The 22,807-nt window shown below is 37.9% G+C and overlaps 1 protein-coding gene across 1 annotated transcript in view; it reads left to right on the top strand.

The window, feature by feature from the left end:
• The window catches only part of ADAMTS5 (ADAM metallopeptidase with thrombospondin type 1 motif 5), a 49,480-nt gene that overhangs the window by 16,325 nt on the left and 10,348 nt on the right, over window positions 1-22,807 (top strand). The window contains exons 3-7 of the mRNA XM_082460378.1: window positions 7,821-7,988; window positions 16,194-16,477; window positions 17,932-18,115; window positions 18,491-18,666; window positions 20,650-20,825. Coding sequence (XP_082316504.1) covers window positions 7,821-7,988; window positions 16,194-16,477; window positions 17,932-18,115; window positions 18,491-18,666; window positions 20,650-20,825 — 988 coding nt within the window. The remainder of the gene's footprint in view (window positions 1-7,820; window positions 7,989-16,193; window positions 16,478-17,931; window positions 18,116-18,490; window positions 18,667-20,649; window positions 20,826-22,807) is intronic.

Below are 22,807 nucleotides of genomic sequence, written 5' to 3'. Positions count from 1 at the left end.
AGAATAGTGGACATAGTTTTATAAGAGAACAACGTGGGAGAAATGTGGGTTTCTGTGCAAAAAAATCATACCTAAATCTTTGATGTCTGACTATGCTCTGTGTTCCCTTTAATTTCTTGTTTGGATCATTTCTATTTACTTCTTTAGAATTCTCTGTAATTCATTCTCCAATCAAACAGTGCCTACTTAATTTCCCTTTTTGCATTACATGTGCCCTAACCTGAGAAATTTAAGGGGGATATGGATTTAATTTCCCTTTCATAAAGGGATCTGGCTTTCATTCACTTTGTTTTCTAATTGCTTTATTTTTCTTTAATTTCACTTTTCGCCTAAATATTGCGAACATGTGTTATAAAGTATAAGCCTTAAAAATTGTAGGGAAGATAACCTTACAAAATATTTCCTAATCATCTGTATACAATTACAGAGCTTTGCCTCTGCAGCCAGTGTGATTTTGGGTAGGGCAGCTCGCTATTCTGTTCCCAGCGCTTTATTTTTAGATGGTTGCTTGAAGCCATCAACTTGAATTAACTATGCTCTGGATTCTAATTCTACTCTGTTCTTCTTATGTAATTTCCTCCCTTCCCTTTTATTAGACATTTACTACTTTCCAAATTTGGAGGTTATATATCCAGGCTACATATGGTGATAAAATGACGTTGTGAAACCTTGGTTTTGCCAGAGTGTTTTGAATTCACTTCAGTCCATTCCAAAATGAGCAATTTGCTTCATGCATACGGTGTAAATACGTTCCTGTGCTCAAAACATAAGCTGTGGAGAAAATTTCCAGGCTGTTCCCATGATCTTTCTACTTTATTTCTTCTATAAGAAGTGAAATGATATATTTGATTAATACTTCTATTAACCGATTTAAATTCCGTTTCACATGGAATGTCCCACTCACTGCTTCCTCTTTCTGTACATAGTGGTTTAAAATACAAAGTCATTACAGTTGAATAAAAAGCTTTTTGTTCTTTTACTCCCTTCATCAAAAAATGCCCCTACATTGAGAATTATGTAAAATGTCAAACAGAGGCAAGCCTGAAGTCCTTATCTTGTACCTTTTCTATCCATGATGTTAAAGTCATGATGAAGTGACTTAAATGAACAGTTCTGAAAAGTGACTCTTCATGTGCCACGTGTAAATGCGAACACTTCTCTTTTCCTGCTAGTTCTTTCCAAAAAAAGAGCTAGATTCTGGAGATGCGTAGTCAACTGATGTCAGTATAGGCTTCTGGAAAATAGAGTTTGATGCATCTAGACTCTGCCTAGACAGTAACAAATTGCCTGCCATCTTGCTATGTTAGGGGCATGTCAACACTGAGTAAATTGTTAGGACGTTTAAGAAAGTTGTTTTAAACTATCAAGAACTCAGTCCCCATCCCTGGACCTTGGGTGGAGGTAAGAATGTGGTTATAGCCGTTTTACAATCCAAATGTGAACTGTAGCAAGTTTCAAGTGAATGTAAGTTTACATTTGGAGTTTATATTTTTAACTTGTCAAACTTTTATTATCAGCTTTCAATAATAAAGATTTCACCTGCTGCACACATGGTTCTCCAACATAATAATTTTACTGATGTTAGGCCAGTTTCTAATGTGCTAGGGGGAGCAATCTGATTTTATTTAGACTAATGAAATCCATAATTTGCAAAGAGGCCGAAGCTTAACCTTAGAGTAGTTAATTATAAAATGTGCTAAGTGGATCTCTCCACCATGAAAGTCTCCAAAATGCTTCTTAAGCTAAAATCAGGCAAAGTGTCAGGGCCAAGTATTCAGCTGCAGGCTTAGGAAGTGGTCGAGACACAACAGTATGGCTGCATATGTTTTGCTGCAGTTGGAGTGATTCTCTGCGGTTCTCTGGTTATGTTGATCTGCATGTGACTCTGCTCCCACCGATGATTAGATTAAATGAGGCCATGTTTTGAAAAGCTGCAGAGGCCCTGGAAACACCATACACCAAAGCCAAGTGCACAGAATCAGATGTCAGGACTGGCTGTGAGATGTGAGGTAAAAGGAAGCTAGGTTTAAACTTGGTTATTTACCCTCAAACCCATAGCTTTAATCAGCATGAACTGAGCGTTTTTTTCTGTCCAGTTTGGAGCAATGCCACACTGTGTCTTTCTTGGCCCCCAGATGAAAGGTGGGAATAGGTCTTTGCTCCATGTCCGGAGGCAGCATTGAAAGATTTAGCGTTTAGTATCAGTCGGTTTGTTTTTAAATCAAATCCCAATTCATATTTCTCTAGGGGAGGCCTGTAGATTGTCTGTCACGTGTGTGGAAAGCCAACAAGTTGAAGGTGGCATAAAATAAATATATCACACACTTAATGAGTGATTTTTCCTCTTATGAATAGAAAATTTCACCTTCTCTCACAAATCAAGAGTCTAGTAATATCAAAATTTATCAAAAACTACCAAAGACTAGAATACCCATAAGTAAAGTTATAGCAAAACCAAGATATTAGTGAGAACAATGAAGTTAACTAACAATCACTGGGTATTTATATTTGTCAAGCACGTATTCTAAGCACTTTGCATCTTTTATATCCTTTAAGCCTCACAAAATCCCATGAGGTACGTACTATTAATGAGTCACCCAAGAGGGGACGCTGATACACAGAGAAGTTTCTAAACCGGTCTAAGGTCAACAACTAGTATACTGCTTGGGGAAAATTTGAACCCGGTTCATCTGGCTCTAGAGCCCAAGATTTGGACACTATCCTGTAATGGTTTGCTAGTGTTCCTTTTGAAGGAGATAATCCTGAATTTGATTCAAAAGGTTATTGACACAGCTATTTATAAGGTGAAAAAAATTTGTTTTCTTCCTTCTAAATTACATCATTGATATAACGTTTAGCATTTATGTTTAATGTTTTGAAATGGAAGTTTAAGAGTTTTATCACTGCTACATAAGGATTTGCGTTTGAATAGACACGTAGGATCCAATTATTGGAGCTCCTGGTTTCCTTCACCAGGGAGTCTAGATTCTGATCCCATGTGAGCTTTTGACTCTCTTTTCAACCCCTGGCAAGACCTTCCTGCACCTCAATAATCTTAGCTGGAAAATTAGGTAAAAATAAAAACATCACATCATTAAGAAACAGATGCTTCATCCGAGCAGTGCTTTCTTAAGTAAACACATGACAGAGCTTCTTGTGACATTTTTTAAAGATGTGGTGCTGTGTCCCCTTGTCTATTGGTCAGTTTGGTGTCAGGAGACAAGAGCTTGAAATTCCGTTTAATTTACAGACCAAAGTTTAGAAAAACAACCCAGTTTCCCTCCTGAGGTTAATGTTATAAGTCATCCCTAGTTGTACGGTAATAACTGAGTTGAATAAGAAGCTGAACCAACATTTTCCTTTAAAGTAATGTGTCTTTACCCGGGTGTCCATTATCTCAGATTTTAGAACACCAGATTCACTTGTGAATTTAAGGAGACAAGATGCTTTTTAAATCTACATTGTGAATGTCCAAGATGAAATTTATTTAATGAAATGTCACCCATTTACCAATTTTAAAAGATGATTACTGTCCTAGAAAAATTATCAGGTGACTAATTGTTTGCTATTTCTGAACTAACACTATAACTCAGACTCTTACCCTACAGACTTTACTTTAATGTAATTTACCATGAAACTCATTTCCTTAGCATAATTCAAATAAATTCCTTCCTGAGGTTATTTTGTGTGATGGGCACTCAGCAGGACTGTTGTATTTATGACATGATTTAATATCTATTAATATATGTGTATATGTATAGCTGATTCACTTTGTTATAAAGCAGAAACTAACACACCGTTGTAAAGCAATTATACTCCAATAAAGATGTTAAAAAAAATTAAAAAAAAAAAAAAGAATAGGTCAGTATTTTATGCAGAAGCCCGCTTAATTTACACCTTGGGTTTTACTAATGATTTCAAACAGCAAGACACAGTTCTGGAGGCTGCATCACTTGGGAAAATACTGAATTGGACCCCTGCATTACTCTGTAAATTTTACTCTGACTTCTGTAATACTTTTTAAAAAAATTTAGTGTGTGAATACAAATGCCATTAACAAACTCACCCACTACATAACTGTGTTTGGTCCTTAACTCTGTCGGGATTTTAGGTGAGAAGTGGCTTCCAATAACAGGAGTCAAGAATTAAAGATTCACTAAGAAAGACAGTATTGTAAATAAGATTGCCTAACTTCATTAAGGCCAACAAACTGCTCTTCAATCTTTTGCACGTCTACTGATTACAAATGGTTCCAAATACAAATGCTCATGCTTCCTTGCAGCGAGTCTTTGGGACCTCTGCTTTAAACCCAGACCTTGGACTGTGGTCCTTAATGTATATCAGCCCTGTCCTCTCACTAGGCTTTTTCACATCCTATTTTACTAAGGTAGCTTGGTTGAACTTCCTCAGATCTCTTCCTTTACCCTTCCAAATTGCCTTGAACCCTCCTCACTCTTTTCCTATACCTGGAGTACAGAAAGAAGTATCTCCTCTGTCTTTCAAGGGAAAGAATCGCCTTTCTCTGTGGCTTTCTGGAACCCATCGCCCTGACTCCTCCAAGACCTCACCCCTCAACTAACTCTGGTCTGCATTGCTCTAAAAACTCATCATAAAATACATTTTGATTAAAAAACCGTACGTTATTTTAGGAGTTGTCAACATTTTCTCCAACATTGTTTTATTCTCTGGGGCACACGTGTTTAAATCTCAGCTGCACTAATCCTGCCCAAGGCTGCTTGTGGGAGAACTGCTTAATCTCTAATCCTTAAACATTTCTGTGGATGATTTAGGAACAGTCTCTCACTGGAAAAGTCACTCCTAGGCGATCAGTGACATCGTGATAAATTCTGATTAAGCTCTTCACAACATTTCCTTGAAATGTGTTGTTGTCAGCTGTGACATTACATTTGAAATTTCCTAGATTCCAGATTTTTCTCTGTTAATAAGCTTTGAATATCATAGTGTGTGATCTCTAATGTAAGTGTCCCTTGAAAATAACGTATGCTTTTATATGTATCTTGTCATTTCAGGGTTCAAAGATATTGGCAGATTTCAGACTGACGTTAGGTGTCCTAGCTTAATGATTGGGGGAATCACATTTGAAAATGCCATTTCTTTGGCTGCTCACAGCCTTTAGTATGCCTGTCACGTCTCTCCAGAAGAGCTTCCAGACATCCCTCACATTGTTCTTCCATTTCAATTCCTCTTCGGCTCCTGAAGGGAAATCACATGGGTCTCTCTTGCTGTGCCCTGGTTCCAGCTCCTGTGGCACTGGCTGCCTGTTTCTTTGGGTGCCTAAACGTTCTTCACATTGCCCATGACTCTCATTGTCCTTGGGAGAGCATACCTCTCCCAGCCAGCTGACAAGCTTTCTTCATGGAGAACAGAACATTCATCCTCCCTCCAAGGAGTCTGTCTCTCTCAGCTGACCCTCAAGCAGTCCCTTTCTGACTGACTCTTGGAGATCTTACAAAATTCACATCTCGTTTCAGCTCTTGCTAAAGTGGAACTGAGATGTGTTCATGCCCAGAATGGCAATCTTTTCTGATGGCCGTCGAAGCATTTCTTATATGTATCTTCAGCAACAAGTAAATTACGTTGATAAATTAGCAATTTAGGGGCCAGAGAGCATGCCAAAAGATTCATTAAAAGAGACCAAAATATCTTAAAATAAATTGCTTTGCTTAGATAATTGATATTTAACATTATAGGCTTCACCATTCTGTATAAAAGAAAAAAATGGAGGTCCCAGGTCCCTCAAAGCAAATGTGGTGTTTACCACCTGGCTTGTATTTAAATCGGAAATCTAAAATTTAGCTTCCAAATGAAGGGAATCTCTCTTGATGCAGTAACACAAAGGCATATAAAAAGTGCTATTTATTTAGATACATTTGGAGGAAAAGACTATTACTCCATTAAATAAATATAAATATCTTATGAAATAGAGTGCAAAGATCACATTTTTTAAAGTAGAAAACCTGGATTCATATTATAGACGTCCCCTTAGGCCACTTTCCCTTTCTCTTCTATGCCGGGGGGGGGGGGGGGGGTGGGGGGGGGTGGGGGGAAACTCAAGTATGAAACTTCCGCACTAATCCCACAGTGTTAGCTGATAAACATTCTACATTCTCAACAGTGTTTGATATATACTAAGTAACTTCTAGCAGTTTTGAATAGGACATGAATGAAAGGTTCTATTTTTCTGTGAGTGCGGTGAAAAACTCAACATACCACCCCAAAATTGGACGAGTTCTTTCCAGTCTTCTTTTGCATGTTATTTGGAAGATACTTTACAGATTATGATGCGCGTTTATGCTGCTGACCAAATAGAAAGTGAGTGGTGGTGAGAGGGTTTCCCACAGAAAACTGACTAGCCTAGTAAATGCTACTGAAGTAAATAACTGCATAAATAGCATCAAAATGTGTAGCCTTAGAAGGTCACTGAGCCCTGGCCACTTAGTTTCAACCACAACATCAACCAGCTGCTTGTGGACAATTTTGTTATGAGGTGTTAGTGATTTAACAAGTTGGCCAAAAGTAGTTGGAATTTGGCATACAAAATTTCATCTCTGTTGGGTTTTACTGTTGCTCACTGGACTTTTTCTTGGCGCAATGGACAAAGTTCCTGCCGTTGGCATTCCGGAACCCAAGGGGAATGCAGTCATCACATTTCTGTGGTATTTTCCACATTTTTTTTTTTTGGTGGTTTGTGTATGATTCTATAAAGCTTTGCAAAAAACACTACTAGGATGACTTGTCTACCTTTTAGAGTCTCTCCAAAATGTTGTCCTGGATTTTTTTCAACAATATTTTTAATTGATTGGAGAATGCATTACACCTTTAGACTATGTGAACATTAGTCTTATGTAATCAAAAAAATTTAGTCAGATTATAAGAATGAGGTATGTACTCTGTGAAATAATACCTAGCTTGATAGAATGGGAACGGCAGCGTGGGAGCGCAGAGAGCGTGTTTCGTAGACTTAAGCACAAACACCACCTGAGTAGTCTTGGACAATCACTTACCTTCTCAGTATTTGTTTTCTCTCTAAGCGCTAACACTCTGTAATGGGCATCTTGGTGCTTTAGACATTTCTTAAGTGTAAGTGGGTATATCTTCAAAATATACCATTTACTTGTGGGACTAGTATACATTCACAACTCACTAAATAACTAAAAGAAATGGGAGTGAAGCAAGCTTACATATGCATGGAAACAGAAATTTACTTGAAATCTTCTTTTTTTTTTTCTCCTCTAGTCATCTCTTTTATGGCTACCTATTTACTTGGCCAAGAAAATAGAAGTCACTGACATTCAAATACCATCTATTAAGTGTTTGTAACTTGCAGAACATTGAGTTAAATACAGATTTTTTTCAACAGTGGATGGCGCGGGGAGGCAGGGAGATTCTCTCTGATCTCCTGCGGCTTATAGTTGATCAGAGAAGATGGAAAATTAGACAAGCATTCAAAATAATATGTAGTGAGGGCTATGACATAATCCCACAGTTGCCTTGCAAATTCTAGATTCTAAATAAGGCCTGTTTCTACATATCCTTGAGCATGTGCATCCAGGTGGATTATAGGAACATCTACTCTAGTGTAATTTTTCAGTTTTCCTCTAAATATTCACCAGAAGTGACCACTCTTAACTACATGCAGCTTTAATTTACCTGGGGGTCCAGTCTCTGTGTGAAAAGGCACTTAAAATAAACTCATATACAATTGGGAGGAAAAAAGTCAAGTGCTAGTATAATTGCCACGGAAAAGTAGAAATGCAAAAATCACTCATTATTTGCACTTCATTTGTTCTGTCCTTTAGGACATCTACTTGGCCTCTCCCATGACGATTCCAAATTCTGTGAAGAAAATTTCGGTTCCACAGAAGATAAGCGCTTAATGTCTTCCATCCTAACCAGCATCGATGCATCCAAGCCCTGGTCCAAATGCACCTCAACCACCATCACAGAATTCCTGGATGATGGCCATGGTATGTATAGTTTCATAGGCTCAGCAACAAAACTTGGAATTATTGCAAGTTGTACTTCATTATATCCTCGTGATGTTCACCTTACCCTCTAAGACAATGGTTGCTTAGACAGTGTCAGAAAAAGGAACGAGGGGACTGTCCATTGGTGTGTAATGCCAACGTCCTCGGTGGCATTATAGCTATGGTATTTTTGCTTTTGAATTGCAAAGTTCAAAGAGAAGCAATGTGGGAGACCACACAGAATGCCTAGCCAGTGCCCTGAAAGCCTGGCTTTTATTCCCTCTTTCACCACTAGCTTACTGTGAGAACATTGGCAGATAATCTTGTTTCCCTGCTATTAATATGACTCACAGCATTATTTGTTACATTCTTATTAGAGGGGTGTGGTTAAAATGTAGGTGACAGTTCTGTCAGATTCTCTTTATGGCGACATAAAACCAAGAATGGAAGCTCTTTAGATTTGCATTCACTAAAAAGTTTGGTTTCATCCTGACAGCCTGTTTTCCTGAAAGTGGAGTGAAAACTGCAGAACAGGAATAGAAAATCATTCTGAATGCTGAGAAAACAGTTTAAGAACTTCAAAAGAAAATCCTTGGCTTTATCCCCTAAGTACAGTTCAAGAGCACAGCACATTTTGTTAAGTTCTGTAAATCTAGGATTAGTGCTGTAAATTATATAAAAATACTAAGGAAGTCACAGTTTTAGAAATAATAAATTCTGACCCTTAAGTAATCTTTGAAACAAGCTGTTGCTAATTTCCTAGCATTCCTTGTTACCTTAAAATATTAGAAACACAGGAGAAGAGATGAGGTAGAGTTGGAAGAGATCTTCAGAGACCACAGAGTTCAAGTTTCTCATAATACAGAAATGGACATCTCATTCCTTTTTTTTTTTTCTCTTAAAACATGTCTCTTTCTAAAACTGGTGGTTGAAGTGAATGTGACAGAAATTCTTGATCATGATAATTGTTCACAATTTTATCTCATGATGTATGGTTCAAAGTTAGATAAACAGAATCTGTAATAACTGTCTTTCCTTGTTCCACAAAGTTTATGGCTTGAAATTTTTGTAATTTCTTAGTGAGTTGGCCATCTTGAGCTTTGGCTACATAATTACACAACAATTAATAAATTCAGTTCTTTTCAGACAAAAAGAAATTCCACTACACAGTTCTTTGCTATCTTGTAGACAAAATGTTCATAAACTCATTTTTGCTATGTTAATGGTGAACTGGTAATGCTTTAGCTACTCTCAACTACTTACATTTCCTATTCCTGAAAACAATCCACAACCATATTGCTTTAAAACTTCCCTTAATACCAAATAAATGTTCTTTATTAGTTGAAAGGATGGCCTAATATCTTCACGATTCAGAAACAATATCAAGAATCAATGTATTAGGTTTTTCCTAGACTAATAATAAAGTGGTAATTTTCTGTTTAGTTAGCCCAGTTTAAAATGCTGATTATATGCTGATATAGTCCTGGAGTGAATGCTTACCTAATTATCTGCCTACCTACATTGATCAAGTCCATATCTAATAACGTTCCTCTTGGGTGGAATCTTAGTTTCCACTCTTAATATTACTTTTACTGTTTTTTTTCAAGTTTCCTAAAAATGGAATAACATTAATATTTCATTTCAAAATCACACATTATTCATTCCAAAAGGTTGAGCTAAACTTTGAATCACTAAATGAACAGATTTAGTTGCTAAGGCAGCAAATACTTATGGCTAAAATGGGACCAACTTTTTTTTCCCTCTGTAAGTATTAGGTCAGCTAATTACAATGCTGTGCAGAATTTTGTTCCTATTGCCATATTTCTGGAATGATTCATTTATTTCATGTTTGTGGAATTCATGATTTTACTTTCCATGCATTGAAGATGCTCCCAGTATTGTTTTCATTTTTTAAACATTATTTCTGTATTTAAAAGAATCTACACTCAGATTTTTTAAAATTTTACAACAAATTTTATACATCTTTCTGTGTCTACTCCAAAGGATCTCATGGTAGATAACAACCAAAACCATACTTTTGCTAGAAATAGATCTTATTCATTTGCACTGAGGAAATCACATTTGAATTCCCCATTTATATGTTAAATAAATAAATAAATTCAGTTACCAGCATTTGTTGGACAGGAAATTCTCATAATATATTCATTCATTCATTCATTTCATCACGCCTAGGCTCTCTCACTTTTGAATGTGTTGGTTAGGCAGTCTTGTGTTTTAACTGCCCCATCCCACCAAAAACTTCAATTTTTTCAGTAGCCTATAGTGAGTAAAGTAATTTCAGAATGATGAGAATCTAAGAAAGGCACTGTAGCTGTGACACAGTGGCAAAGTTCAATTATATTCATTTCAAAACAGATACAGAACTGAAGCTACAATACTCTCTGTAGCACTGTCATTTACACTTGAATTTAAATAATTTAATAACGTTTAGATTGCAACCAAAAACTGACTTAAGTCAGTTAAAGCCAAAGTATGACAATAGGAACTAATCAACAGGATTTTCAGATGGTGGCAGTTCTGACATTTCAACTCCAGAGCTTAGGTGAGAACCAAGGGGACAGTCAAAGCCCAAGACGATGGAAAAACAAAACGAAAAAGCAAACAAACATACATCTTTGTTAGAAGACTAAGCTGATATCATATCATCAAACCTTTTCAATTTACTGGTAGGGAGCTACTCACATTTGCAAGCAGAGCCCATTCATTCATATGTAGTAGAAATAGTTCTACTACTTTTCTGTTCTAATTTTCTAGGCCACTAACTATTTAGAGCAAAAAAAATAAAGTAGTCATTTGGGTGCATAGGGCATGCCAGACAGGTAAGCTGAGAGAAAGAAGTAAAATCATTTGACAATAAAAGAGAAACCAGAAGAGCTGTAAAATGTAGCCCTGAAACAGTAAAAGCACAGTGGTCTGGCACCATGTTCCAGAAGGTCAGAAACCCTCTTACCCCATTATTGTATCCTGCTGAAATCCCTCAAGATTTCAGCAGGATACAGTAATCGATACTCAGAAAAGAAGTGATTTTCTGTTACTTAGGAAGGTTAAATTAGGACACTCATATAAAAGGCAGCAAAGCTATTGATGTTTTTAGGTAGATAGTCTCACAAAATTGATACAATTTTTAGGTGGTGTCTGAAGACTACATTACCTAGAGAATCCATTTATGTAATAGCTTATCTGTCTTGTTCCCACCTCCAGCAATGCTGGAGAAATGATGTCTTAGAGTGCAATTAAATTTGAATCATTTCATTTGTTTTTAAAATTATTAGCCATAAGTAGGCAGACATGTGTAGCACTCTACCACTGCCAAATTTAAATTTCCTAATTTGAGTGTTTCCCGATTTAGTTCCAACAAGAAATATGCAGCAATTAGGTTATGGTTGAAAAGTCAGTGTGCACACTCTAAAATAACTGGGCCTGCAGGTTTGTGATTCAGAAAGGAAGAAGCCGTATCTTATGGAGACCACCTCCTCCAACCCAGCCTGGCCAAGATACTTGTAGACTTCCTGCAGTGTTTATACAAGTTAGCTCTAGGCAAGTTGGCTAGGAGTATGATCCTCCAAAATAAAGGTAAGCAGTGGCAGAGAAACTGTTCAGCAAAAGCAGGTTATTAAATTTCTTTTCTCAAATGCTTAATAACCATGAAGCCAAAAACAATAGCCCTGTTTGCTGGAGCCCTCAGTTCACAGTGCCAGGTGATAAGCAGGACCACTGCCTAAGCAGACACAGCTCAAGAAGACACAGGCTGCTAAGGAAAATCTATAGACAGCTTTGAAAAATTCATATTTAAAGAGCCAAGTTTACAGCCACTTAGTGAACACAGAACTTTGGAGAGAAAATGGTATTAGAAAACCAGTTCTCTGAATCCTTTGTTAAGTGTATACAGTGAAGCTAGTAATAAGATCTTAACATTCAGTTTTTAAGGCCCTACTCATAAAATTCAAAGCCCATGATGGTAGTCTGTTTATTTTCACAATAAATATGTTCTTTAACATGGTCTGCAAGTAAAACATGTCCTTTCAGTCCACAGTGACCCATATGTTTAAAAAGCTATACTTCATCCTTTAACACAGAGAATTTTTAATCGAATTTCCTTGGCATGACATCTGCTAAACAGTGTACCACAAACAGATCCCTTGAATTACTTTGGTCAGCAACCACTGTCTGTGCCTTTGTCATTGCCCAAGTTAGTTTATTCGTCACTGAACCCATAATGCATCAGTGACTCTTTTAAACATGCAAATAAAGACCTCAAAGAAGAGCTGCAAGATCAGGGAGATGATGATAAAAGAAGAAACTTTTCAGTGTTGTGAGCCTTCTTTGAATGAGTTTCATTAGGAATATTAATTGATTGTTCCTAGGCCAAGGATATTTGGACCAATTCTTTTTCTTTTTTTTTTTTGCCACGCCATGCAGCTTGCGGGATCTTAGTTCCCTGACCAGGGATCGAACCCAGCCCCTGGCAGTGGAATCGCAGAATCCTAACCACTGGACCACCAGGGGATTCCCTGTTTGGGCCAATTCTTATTTTCAGTGTGTGTGTATTAAAAAAGGAAAAGAAGACAGAAATAACTACAGTGCTAGAAACGGGGTGGGGCGGGGGAATGAGAAGAATAAAGAACAACCAACCTTCATCTGATAAGTTTCATTAATCATTAATATGAAAGACAAACAGTGCTAGAAGTCAGATATAAAAAACCAAAGATTTTTCTGCTCCATTTCCTGGAAGCATGGCATACCTTCCATCACCCCAAGTGTACTTTGTGGCCATGGAGAGATTACTACTTTCTTTCCTTTATTTGTTCATCTCAAATCACTGGCTCTTACTTTTTAAATTTTCTACTTTACTTATAACTTAACAGTTAACTTAGCATTTAACTTAACATGGATGGTGAAAACAAATATGTGATGTGCACACATTTCCATTGTCTTTCTTTTAGAAACTATCCATCTATATACGCAGAATGTTAAAACAAAAGGAAGGAAGGAAGGAAAGGAGGGAGGGAGAGAAAAAGGAGGAGAGAAAAGGAAAAAGAACTTGGCAATTTTGTGGAACAGAATAAACAGACAAAATGTCAGCAGCAAAGCCCAGATAGGATTTCAGGCTAAGATAAATTTTAAAATATGTGAAGATATGGTTGAGAATAAAAGTAAAACAGATTAAGAAAAGTCAACAATAGATTGGACACTTTTAGAGGTCAATATAAAAGACACTAAAAGACTGATCAATTTCCTCTCTCACCCCTCCCCCAAATTGTACATATTTTTTAGATGAAAAGTGTATATCCAATCCACTATTACTTAAATCTTAAATATTTCATATCGTGAGATTTGAAATCAGGCTTTATATTGATTTTTTTATGGTTGTCCCTTGGCACAAGTCTGCCCTTTGGTAGCACTGTCTGTACCTATTTTATTGCCAAAGGACATAATTCAACATATAGGTGAAATGGATAGATTGTAGATTTCACTGTTAACAGAAACTAATGCAGCAACAAATCCTAATGTTGAGAGCATTAAAGTAATAAATGAATAGCAAATCTGAATAAATCATTTTATTTTAAGCAAGAAAAGTTCATCTCCAAATGACCTCTAAGGGAAAACCATAGAGCTAAGATATCTCTTTTTTTTAATAGCCAAGTAACTATGTTATACATTTTTAAAACTTATACTTTGGTATTGAGCTTCATAAAGAGAGGTCACATCTTGAAGCCTCCTTTGTCATAAGCCGATTCCAAATTGCATTGTACGTTTCTTTTCACACATCATACATCATCAGGGAGGTGGAGAAGATATCAGTGACCGCATATCCATGGAGAGGTGCTGAGTTATTTCAGCTTGGGAGAAACGAGATCGACCCATGCCACATGCACCCACAACATGTTAAAGACTTCCCAGCTAATATTTAGTTACCCAGTCTTACAGTCTGTGCTTTTCAGTAACATTTAAAAAAAAAAGAAAAGTTTCTTCAAACAGCACTTTTGGAGAACTGGAAAGCATTCTTGCTGCCTCAGAGATCTGTTGACAGTCTTCTACCATCAGCAATCCGCTAAGCATTCCCTGGTTTACACAAGCTCTTTTTTATGTAGCAAGGAAGATAATGCTTTTCCCGGAGTTCCAAAGGGCCTCATCTCACTTTATCTTCTAAACAAAGCTTAGTGAGGTTTTACTATCATTCCTTCCTATTGACTTGCTGTTGATGTTTTTCTTTTAACTTGATGTTTTTCTCCCCAAGTTCTCTTTGGCTGGATACTGATTTTTAATGCTTTTTCTGGCTTGCCTTAAGAAGCTTTACCTCTTCAAACGTTCTGGCTCAGAAGTTAAATAGGAACTTTGCTCTTTATTCATTTTCATATAATGCCTCCATCACAGATTGACAAATTTCAAGGTATTCGCTTTGAAGAAACTTGAGTGTAGTTGTAAAAACATTTGCAGTATACTTAAAATGTGCTGAATATTCCATTTCTCAGTGGAAAGTAGGATTTAAACATGGTTTTCCTTTGTTGAATAAAAAGAATGACTTGAATACATCTGAAATGTTGTTAAATATGTTGGGCATAGTACCAATATGATTGTTTTATATTTTTCTGGTCCCCCCTTATAGCTCTGTGAGCTAATTTTACCCTTCCAGTGTCACAGTGAGGAGAGAAACATTTCACAGATCTTAAAAATAAATTAGGGAGCGGTTAACTAATTTGGCCAAGAACACTCAGCCATGTAGTGTTTTGCCAGAATTAAACTTTAGATCAACTGTTTCTACCATTAGTTACCATTTAAAGGATCCCAACACATGCCTGCCCTTTAGCAATAAAATAAGCAATCTATCCACATGCTAAGCAGAGGCAGGATGGGCCTCTGAGCATAAAACCCTAACAGCTGTGGGACCTTGGGTAACTGATACATCTTTATATTCCTCAGTTTCCTTATCTGCAAAATAAAATAGTGAAAGAATCTGCTTCATAGAGTTCTCGTAAAGATTGAATAAGCTAATGCATTTAAAGAACTGATAAGTGTTAAGTGTGTAACAAATATTAATTATTTTTAGTATTGTTAATAATCAGTGTGTAAATCTTAAAATCAAGTGAACAGAAAAATACCAGAACTGATGGGCAATATGTAAGCTCCTGTATGAAGAGAGGAAGTTGAAGGAGTTAACTCACTGGGAAGGGATTTCTGAGGGAAGCTTTTTGGGGAAAGTGAGGCACATTTCCACTTCTGAATTTGCACTATGTCAGCTTCTACTGACCTCCCCCCCAGTCCCTTTATAATCCCCACATCACTATGTACTGAGAGCACCAACTTGTTTGTGACAGACACACTCCAAAGACCCAACAAATACCAACTGCATTCAATAACTAATACAAAGGGGAGAAAAGGGATGCAAAGAGTAAAAAAATGGGCCTAGCCCCAAGTTATCAAAGATATTTTCTTTTCTTCTCCCACTGCTCCTGATATGTGATGCTTGAAAGCTCTTTATTAAAATTCTTTCAGTCTAAAAGAAAGACTTTATTTCCTTCAGTTTCTTGGGAGACCTTTAGGGGCGGATCTGGGTCATTTTTCTGTATCCCTAATATCTAGTATGTTTGCTAGAACATTGTAGGCGTTAAGCAGATGTTGGTTGAGTGAGTGCGGGAATGAATGAGGCATCCCCTTGTTTATTACTTATGGAATTAATGGAAAGGTGACATGGATGGGGGATGGGTGCATGAAGAAGAAGTAAGAATGGGGTAGTTGGAAGTGGAGAAAGGGATATAGAAAGGGTACAAGGACAAACTCTGTTTCTCAAAGTTGTAAACACCTATTTATTATTATTATTGTTGTTGTTATTGTTATTATACCATCTTATTTCCTCTAGGTCCATCCCAGTTTCTGTTAGTCCCTCAGCGCAATGACTATTTTCACAGCTAATTATTATGAAGTAATTTTATTTAATCAAACCACTGCCCATCACTATGTATACCCCAGAGCACATCATCCATGGGAAATCCTAGTGGGCGCTGGTGAGCTCACAGAGGCAAGCAGCCGCGTCCACAGGGAGGGCCCTCCCCAGGGCATCACACTGCAGACCTGTAGATGCATCGTGTTTCAGCACCATCTGGAGTCTTGCATTTGCAAATCCATAATTTTCAAGGTTTGAAACAGAAAACACAGAACAGTGGTCAATCTTGCTTATTCTTTTAGGTAACTGTTTGCTAGACCTGCCACGCAAGCAGCTCCTGGGCCCCGAGGAACTCCCGGGACAGACCTACGATGCCAGTCAGCAGTGCAATCTGACCTTCGGGCCCGAGTACTCGGTGTGTCCCGGGATGGACGTGTGCGCCCGCCTCTGGTGCGCCGTGGTGCGCCAGGGCCAGATGGTGTGTCTGACCAAGAAGCTGCCAGCCGTGGAAGGGACACCATGTGGAAAAGGGAGGATCTGCCTGCAGGGCAAGTGTGTGGACAAGACCAAGAAAAAATATTATTCAGTAAGTGATTTCCTTGTCACGCAGGGCCTGGAGACCCAAGGCCTGATGTACCTTCCTGTGACACATGCGGGGACTGGCCACAGAAGGCTCTATTTCCTAGTTAAAATATTTTTCCTTGAGGGATCTATTTACAGCTCCCTCCTTTACCTGCAAGAGCCATCCCCAGCTGTCAATTACTGGAGAAAATGCAGATCTCAGGTTATATCCTGTAGCAAATAAGTAGAGAGCCCAGATTCTGTCTAATTGAGACCCCACGTAGGGCCCCAAATTACTGCTTGGGAGTTTACTTTCAAACTGCTCTTAAAGTTATTGGAATACATTTATTTCAAATCGGTAAGGAAATAGCAGCAAAGCTGGCACATGGTCCTCATACATACTTGGTGAACTCCAAAATGGTCATGCTTTCCCCCTCGTGGCAAGTTAATCTAACTTCAGGAACTAAAGTAGCCACACCTGCTCCACGGAGACACCTCCTCCCTCCCTATGCACCCGGTCCAGCTTCAGGTCAGCAACTGCCACCTTCACTGTCAAGGTCCAAGCAAAGCATTTGTTCCCTCTCACTCATAACATTTTCAAAGTCCCTAGAAGAGTGTTGCCATAGGCGTGTTTCCTGTGCCTTTCAAGACTACCACACAAGCAAGCATCCTCAGATACCCTGACACAGATACCCTGACACATACAACCAGCGGAAGTTCTTCAGGAGTTCCCTCGGCAAAGACGTTTCTAGTATCTTCCTCTTGGAGTCTCTCCGCTTCCTGCTGCCTGCCGTGTTTCCATAGCAATAGACCTGGGATGTCATAACAGGACTCTTCATTCCCTGTGTTGTGGGTGCATGTGATTGGATGCTCTTCAGTATCTGTCCCATTTCCTCTTTACGGGGTGTAATGAAGCCAAGCCCAGGTCAGATACATTTATGCATGTGGCAGAGGGTCTGTCACAGGTGGGACGTGTGATGTCAACAAAGGGACTGCAGAACTTCAGTGCTAAAGAGGGAGAAAAGATGTAAGCATAATCAACCTGGAATCATACAAAATCTTTAGCATCACACAGTTCTTTAAAGATGCAAGATCAGGGTGGACACAAAGTGAACCGTGTTTCGGTGGTTATTAACAGAAATGCACAGTATCAGAAGGTCCAAAGAAGCCACGAGCAATTCTTGCAGTGTGCTCAGTACTTAGGGTGAAGTGTTCAGACCCTCTAGTGCTGGGGGGTGGGGGACAGAAAAGGTGGATTGCCAAGATTTGGAATCACATTGTAATTCCAGAGTGTTCAATACCTGTGACCATGTTAAATTCAGTGAAACTGACTGTGACGAAGTTTCCACCGAGTGACTGAGTGCAAGTGATTTCCAAATGTACGTTCCACTGAGTCATTGAATGCGTGTGATTTCCAAATGTATATTTTGAATGTTTTCCTCCCTTCTCAGTTAAAATATCTTCTATTTTCTGTTTTAGACATCGAGCCATGGCAGCTGGGGATCCTGGGGGTCCTGGGGCCAGTGTTCTCGCTCATGTGGGGGAGGAGTACAGTTTGCCTATCGCCACTGCAATAACCCCGCGCCCAGAAACAATGGCCGTTACTGCACAGGGAAGAGGGCCATCTACCGCTCCTGCAGTGTCATACCTTGCCCGGCCAATGGTACGCTACTCCCAAGTGTCAGCAGCCATCATGTGTCAGGTGTAATTTGTATCCTAGCAGTAATAAATAACGGAGGCTGGAGAAATAACCTATTAATCTTGTACTGCACAGTTCCACCAGTATGCAAATCAATAACAAATACATGAGTGATTTTTAAATTATTATTATAAACAGCTGAGTGTTCAGGGAGTAGGAAGAAAATAATTGCTGTTTTCAACTCTGTGTTGAAGATAAAAATCCTTCAACACTGGTGTGGAGAGACTCTGGAAAAAAAAAAGTTATCATCTATCATCTCCTTAAAGGTATTTAAATGAACAAGAATATATCCAAGTTTCAGAACAGAGAGAGTAATAATGTGACATGTTTGATTTTTAGGTAAATCTTTTCGTCATGAGCAGTGTGAGGCCAAAAATGGATATCAGTCTGATGCAAAAGGAGTCAAAACATTTGTGGAATGGGTTCCCAAATATGCAGGCATCCTGCCAGGAGATGTGTGCAAACTGACCTGCAGAGCTAAGGGCACCGGCTACTACGTAGTGTTTTCTCCAAAGGTAACTGCATGCAGACTGTCCAGAAACAGTAGGCGTCCTTGGTGGAAATTATTTGGTAGAATGGAGCCTGCACATACCAAATGTAAACAGTCATTATTTTGAGGGGGTGGCTAGGTTTTGGAAAGTTTTATTTTCACCTCTGTAATTTCTATATTTTCAAACTTGCTACAATGAATCAAAAGGATTTTGTAAACAGAACAAGTAAATGTTTTAAAAGCTATTTTTGAAGAAGTGTAACTCTCTGTCAAGAAGGTGAATTGCAAACTTAACTTCAAAATAGTATTCCCTAGGTACATTTGTAAAGGGGACTATGAAACAAGAAAGTTTTCTATTTTTCTGTCATCTTTTACTGAAGAATTCCTTTGGCGATTCATGAAGATAGATTCAAGATCATCACCCCTGACCTAGACATTAAAATGTTTTGCACCTTTAAAATGAATCAATGTCCTTCTAGTTATACACATTTATAATATATGCATGTGAAATTATCCCTTGTTTTCCACAGAAGAGCATTTTCTAACTTATTGAAGTTTCATTTCTCACAAGCAACATTATGCAGCAGTTTAAAACAGTTTCTCTAATTTGCAAATAGGTGCTATATTTAAAACCACCTCTGTAACTGGTCTTCAGATATTTATGACATATTATTGAAAAATAAGTTAATGTCCAAGTTATGTAACATTTAAAATGTTTTTATCTTTTTATTGCAAAATAATACATTTTCATTTAAAAATATTATAGAGAAATAAAAGCAAAAATATTACCTGGAAATATAATCATTTAGAGAGCTGTTAACCTGTTTAAGAATACCCTACCTCACTTTATATACATATACACCCTCATATACTCACACACGTATATGAAAGAGTTTTGTATATACACAAATAGAAAATATGTATGTTTATACATATGACTATATATTGTTACTTATACATACTTATATGCACAAACCACTGAGTCCATATACAAAGTATTTTGTAACTAGCTTATTAAATATATGCTAATTCTTTTTTTCAAAAATATTCAGTCTCTTCCAGTAAGTACTTTTCTCTGACCTTCCCAGACTTCTTTTTTACACGACTTTGTCTCTACTTCAGTGTCTCACAGTTCAACACAATAGGGAATGCTTCCCAACCGTTACAAGGTTGTGACTGTCCAGTGTAGATTTTCAATTTTGTTATGGTAATAACAATTATGCACAAGACAGAAATAGAGTCACAGATATAGAAAACAAACTTATGGTTATAGAAAACAAACTACCAAGCGGGGAGGGAGGAAGGAATAAATTGGGATTGGGATTGACACATACACACTACTATATATAAAACAGATAACTAACAAGAACCTACAGTATAGCACAGGGAACTGTACTCAATATTCTGTAATGACCTCTATAGGAAAAGAATCTAAAAAAGAGTGGATATAATGCATATGTGTAACTGATTCACTTAACTGCACAGCAGAAACTCGCACAACATTGTAAATCAACTATAAAAATTAATTAACAGAAAACAATTGTGCAAACAAAAAGGACGTCTGCATTCGTGAGCCTGCTCGTATTCTACTCACACAAGTGACAGACAGTCCCACACACTAAGTGAAAGATTGTTTCTAGCAATAAAAAGGCAAGACTGTACCATGGGAACGTATTACGCACACAGAAATGGAGACTAGGACCTCGGGTCTCCTAACACATTCGGAATTAAGCTCAAGAGATAAAGAAGAGAGAAAGGGCGTAACCCCAATCTATCCCAGGACTTCTTCTTTCTGCCAATATGTCAAGAATTTTTCAGTTGGATACTCCTGGAAACTATGGGGTTTTTTTTTTGGTTTTTTTTTTTTTTGATTGGTTGTTTAGTTTCCAAAGTACTATCTATTCCAATAAAACTTAAAACTCCCAAATTAGAACTTGCAATTTTATCAAAGAACCCACCTACGCAGTTCCTAGTGTTTCCCACTGCTAACGTGTTTCTCGTTATTCAGGTGACCGATGGAACGGAATGCAGGCCATACAGCAATTCCGTCTGCGTCCGGGGAAAGTGTGTGAGGACGGGCTGTGACGGCATCATTGGCTCGAAGCTGCAGTATGACAAGTGCGGAGTGTGTGGAGGAGACAACTCCAGCTGCACAAAGGTGATTGGAACCTTCAATAAAAAAAGGTAACGTGAGAGAACGATTGCCCTTATCTGATCTGAACGAAGCTTTAGACTCTTGCAAAATTGATAAAGGAGGACACGTGTTACATCATAAGCTATCTGTGGGAGGACATCTAGCCAGGACCTAGTTACACATTATGAATATGGGAAGGGAAGGAGAGGACATGAAATGAGCTCTGCATGCCGACTGGAAACCCATGGCACCTCTGCAAGCAGATTAACTGCAATAGCCGTGGGTCCAGGTTTTGCAGAGTGGGAAAAAGGCAAAGAAAAAGTCTGTGACATTCCACTTTAGCCATATCTTGCAAATCTATTATTTCTGAAACACCATGTAGGAAGGGATGACTGGTTTCCAACTTAACTACTGTTTTGTTTTGGTTTTTTTTACAAATACGTTCTCATTAGGCTGTAGTTTACTTGAGAAAACATTTCTCAATACAAAATGTAAGTTATCTGCAGTAGTGTAGATGGCAAGCCCATTTTTGAGACAACTATCCTCGTTTATATCTACTCTGTAAAGAATAATGTCAGTTTCCTGCTTCCTCTCATGGTCCTTGATTACACTCTTGCTTTATATATGTAAGTTTAGAAAGTACCACTTTCTGGCGTGAAATATTATACTATCAGCTAGGGTGGCTGAATCAGCTAAAGAGTCTGCTGGAATGCAGGATTGTTTTTCCTCTTCACCAGACCACTCTTATGCTGAGTGGTATTGGTCAGGTTCACCTGTATTCCTGATATATGTGCTGTGTTGTCTTTAACTGGAGAGGAATATACAAACCAAGTCAACAATAAGAATTTCTTAAAACAATCGCATGCCATGGTAATGTAAAAAACTAGAAAAGACCTTTGATATGATAAAAAAATGTATGGCTGGAGAATTTATTCTGTATTAAAATATGCATTACTAATCCTATTTGCTAGTGATATAATAATTGTTTATCTAATTGTGTTGGGCCATCTAGGTCAAAAACCCTGCAAGTCCAATTATATCCTGCATTTTAATATATTTCAAAGGTGCAAGGCTCCTTAGAAATGATCCAGTCTAACGTTTTGCTTTACAAATGAGGGAATTGGGACTCTGAAAGTTTAAGACTTACCCAGTTTTACTTGGCTGATAAATGCCAAAGTAGAGGCTATAGCTTAGGTTATAAAAATAGGATGCACAGGCCAGTTGTAAAAAAGAAACAAAAAAAGAAGGAAGGGAAAAAATTCAGGAACCAAATGAGAAATAAAATTATTTTTAAAAAATAATACCTTATGTACTGTATGCTGTGTATCCTTCCTCTATCAACTTATAAACCTCTTTTTATAATGCTAAATTTAGCATTAAGCTTTTTGTATTTACAACAAGTATCCGCATATTTGATGTCACCTGAAAAGGTGAAGGAAGACATTCATGATAGCAGCAAGCAGGATACAACATAACTGCTTGCAAATTGATTTGACCAAGATTATAGTATGTGGTACAAATGACCTGCTTGAGTATCCTATATAAATTATCTTGGCCTAGTGTGATCGATAAAAGAGAATGCTGATCTTGGAGCTGGAATATTTGCAATCACGCTCTGGCTCAGTAATTCACTAGCCATGTGATCTTTGAAGAGTCACCCAACTTCTTTACAATTAGCATCCTTGAGAGTAGAATGGAAATAATAGTAATTACCTTGCCAATGGATGTCGCTGTGAGGACCAAATGAGATAATGCATATTAAAATATTGCACTAAGTTCGAACCTCTTCACAAATATGATCCTAATTTTAATTCACTCCTCCCTCAATTTTCTTCGTGTCAGTAAAGGGCAACTCAATCCTTCTACTGCCTAGTACCAAAACTTTGGCGTCATCTTTCACACCTCATTTCCTCTCACACCCCACATCCATCCATCTGCACAACCTCTCAGTCCTACTTGCAACATATGTCCAGAATCTGGTTGCCCCTTACCGCCACAAGCAGGAGCACTGCTATCTGGTAGTCATTGTCTC

This window comes from Balaenoptera physalus (genome assembly GCF_965194825.1).
Source record: "Balaenoptera physalus genome assembly, chromosome: 4".
NCBI classification, from domain to species: Eukaryota; Metazoa; Chordata; class Mammalia; order Artiodactyla; family Balaenopteridae; genus Balaenoptera; species Balaenoptera physalus.
This window is presented reverse-complemented; position numbering and strand designations above follow the sequence as displayed.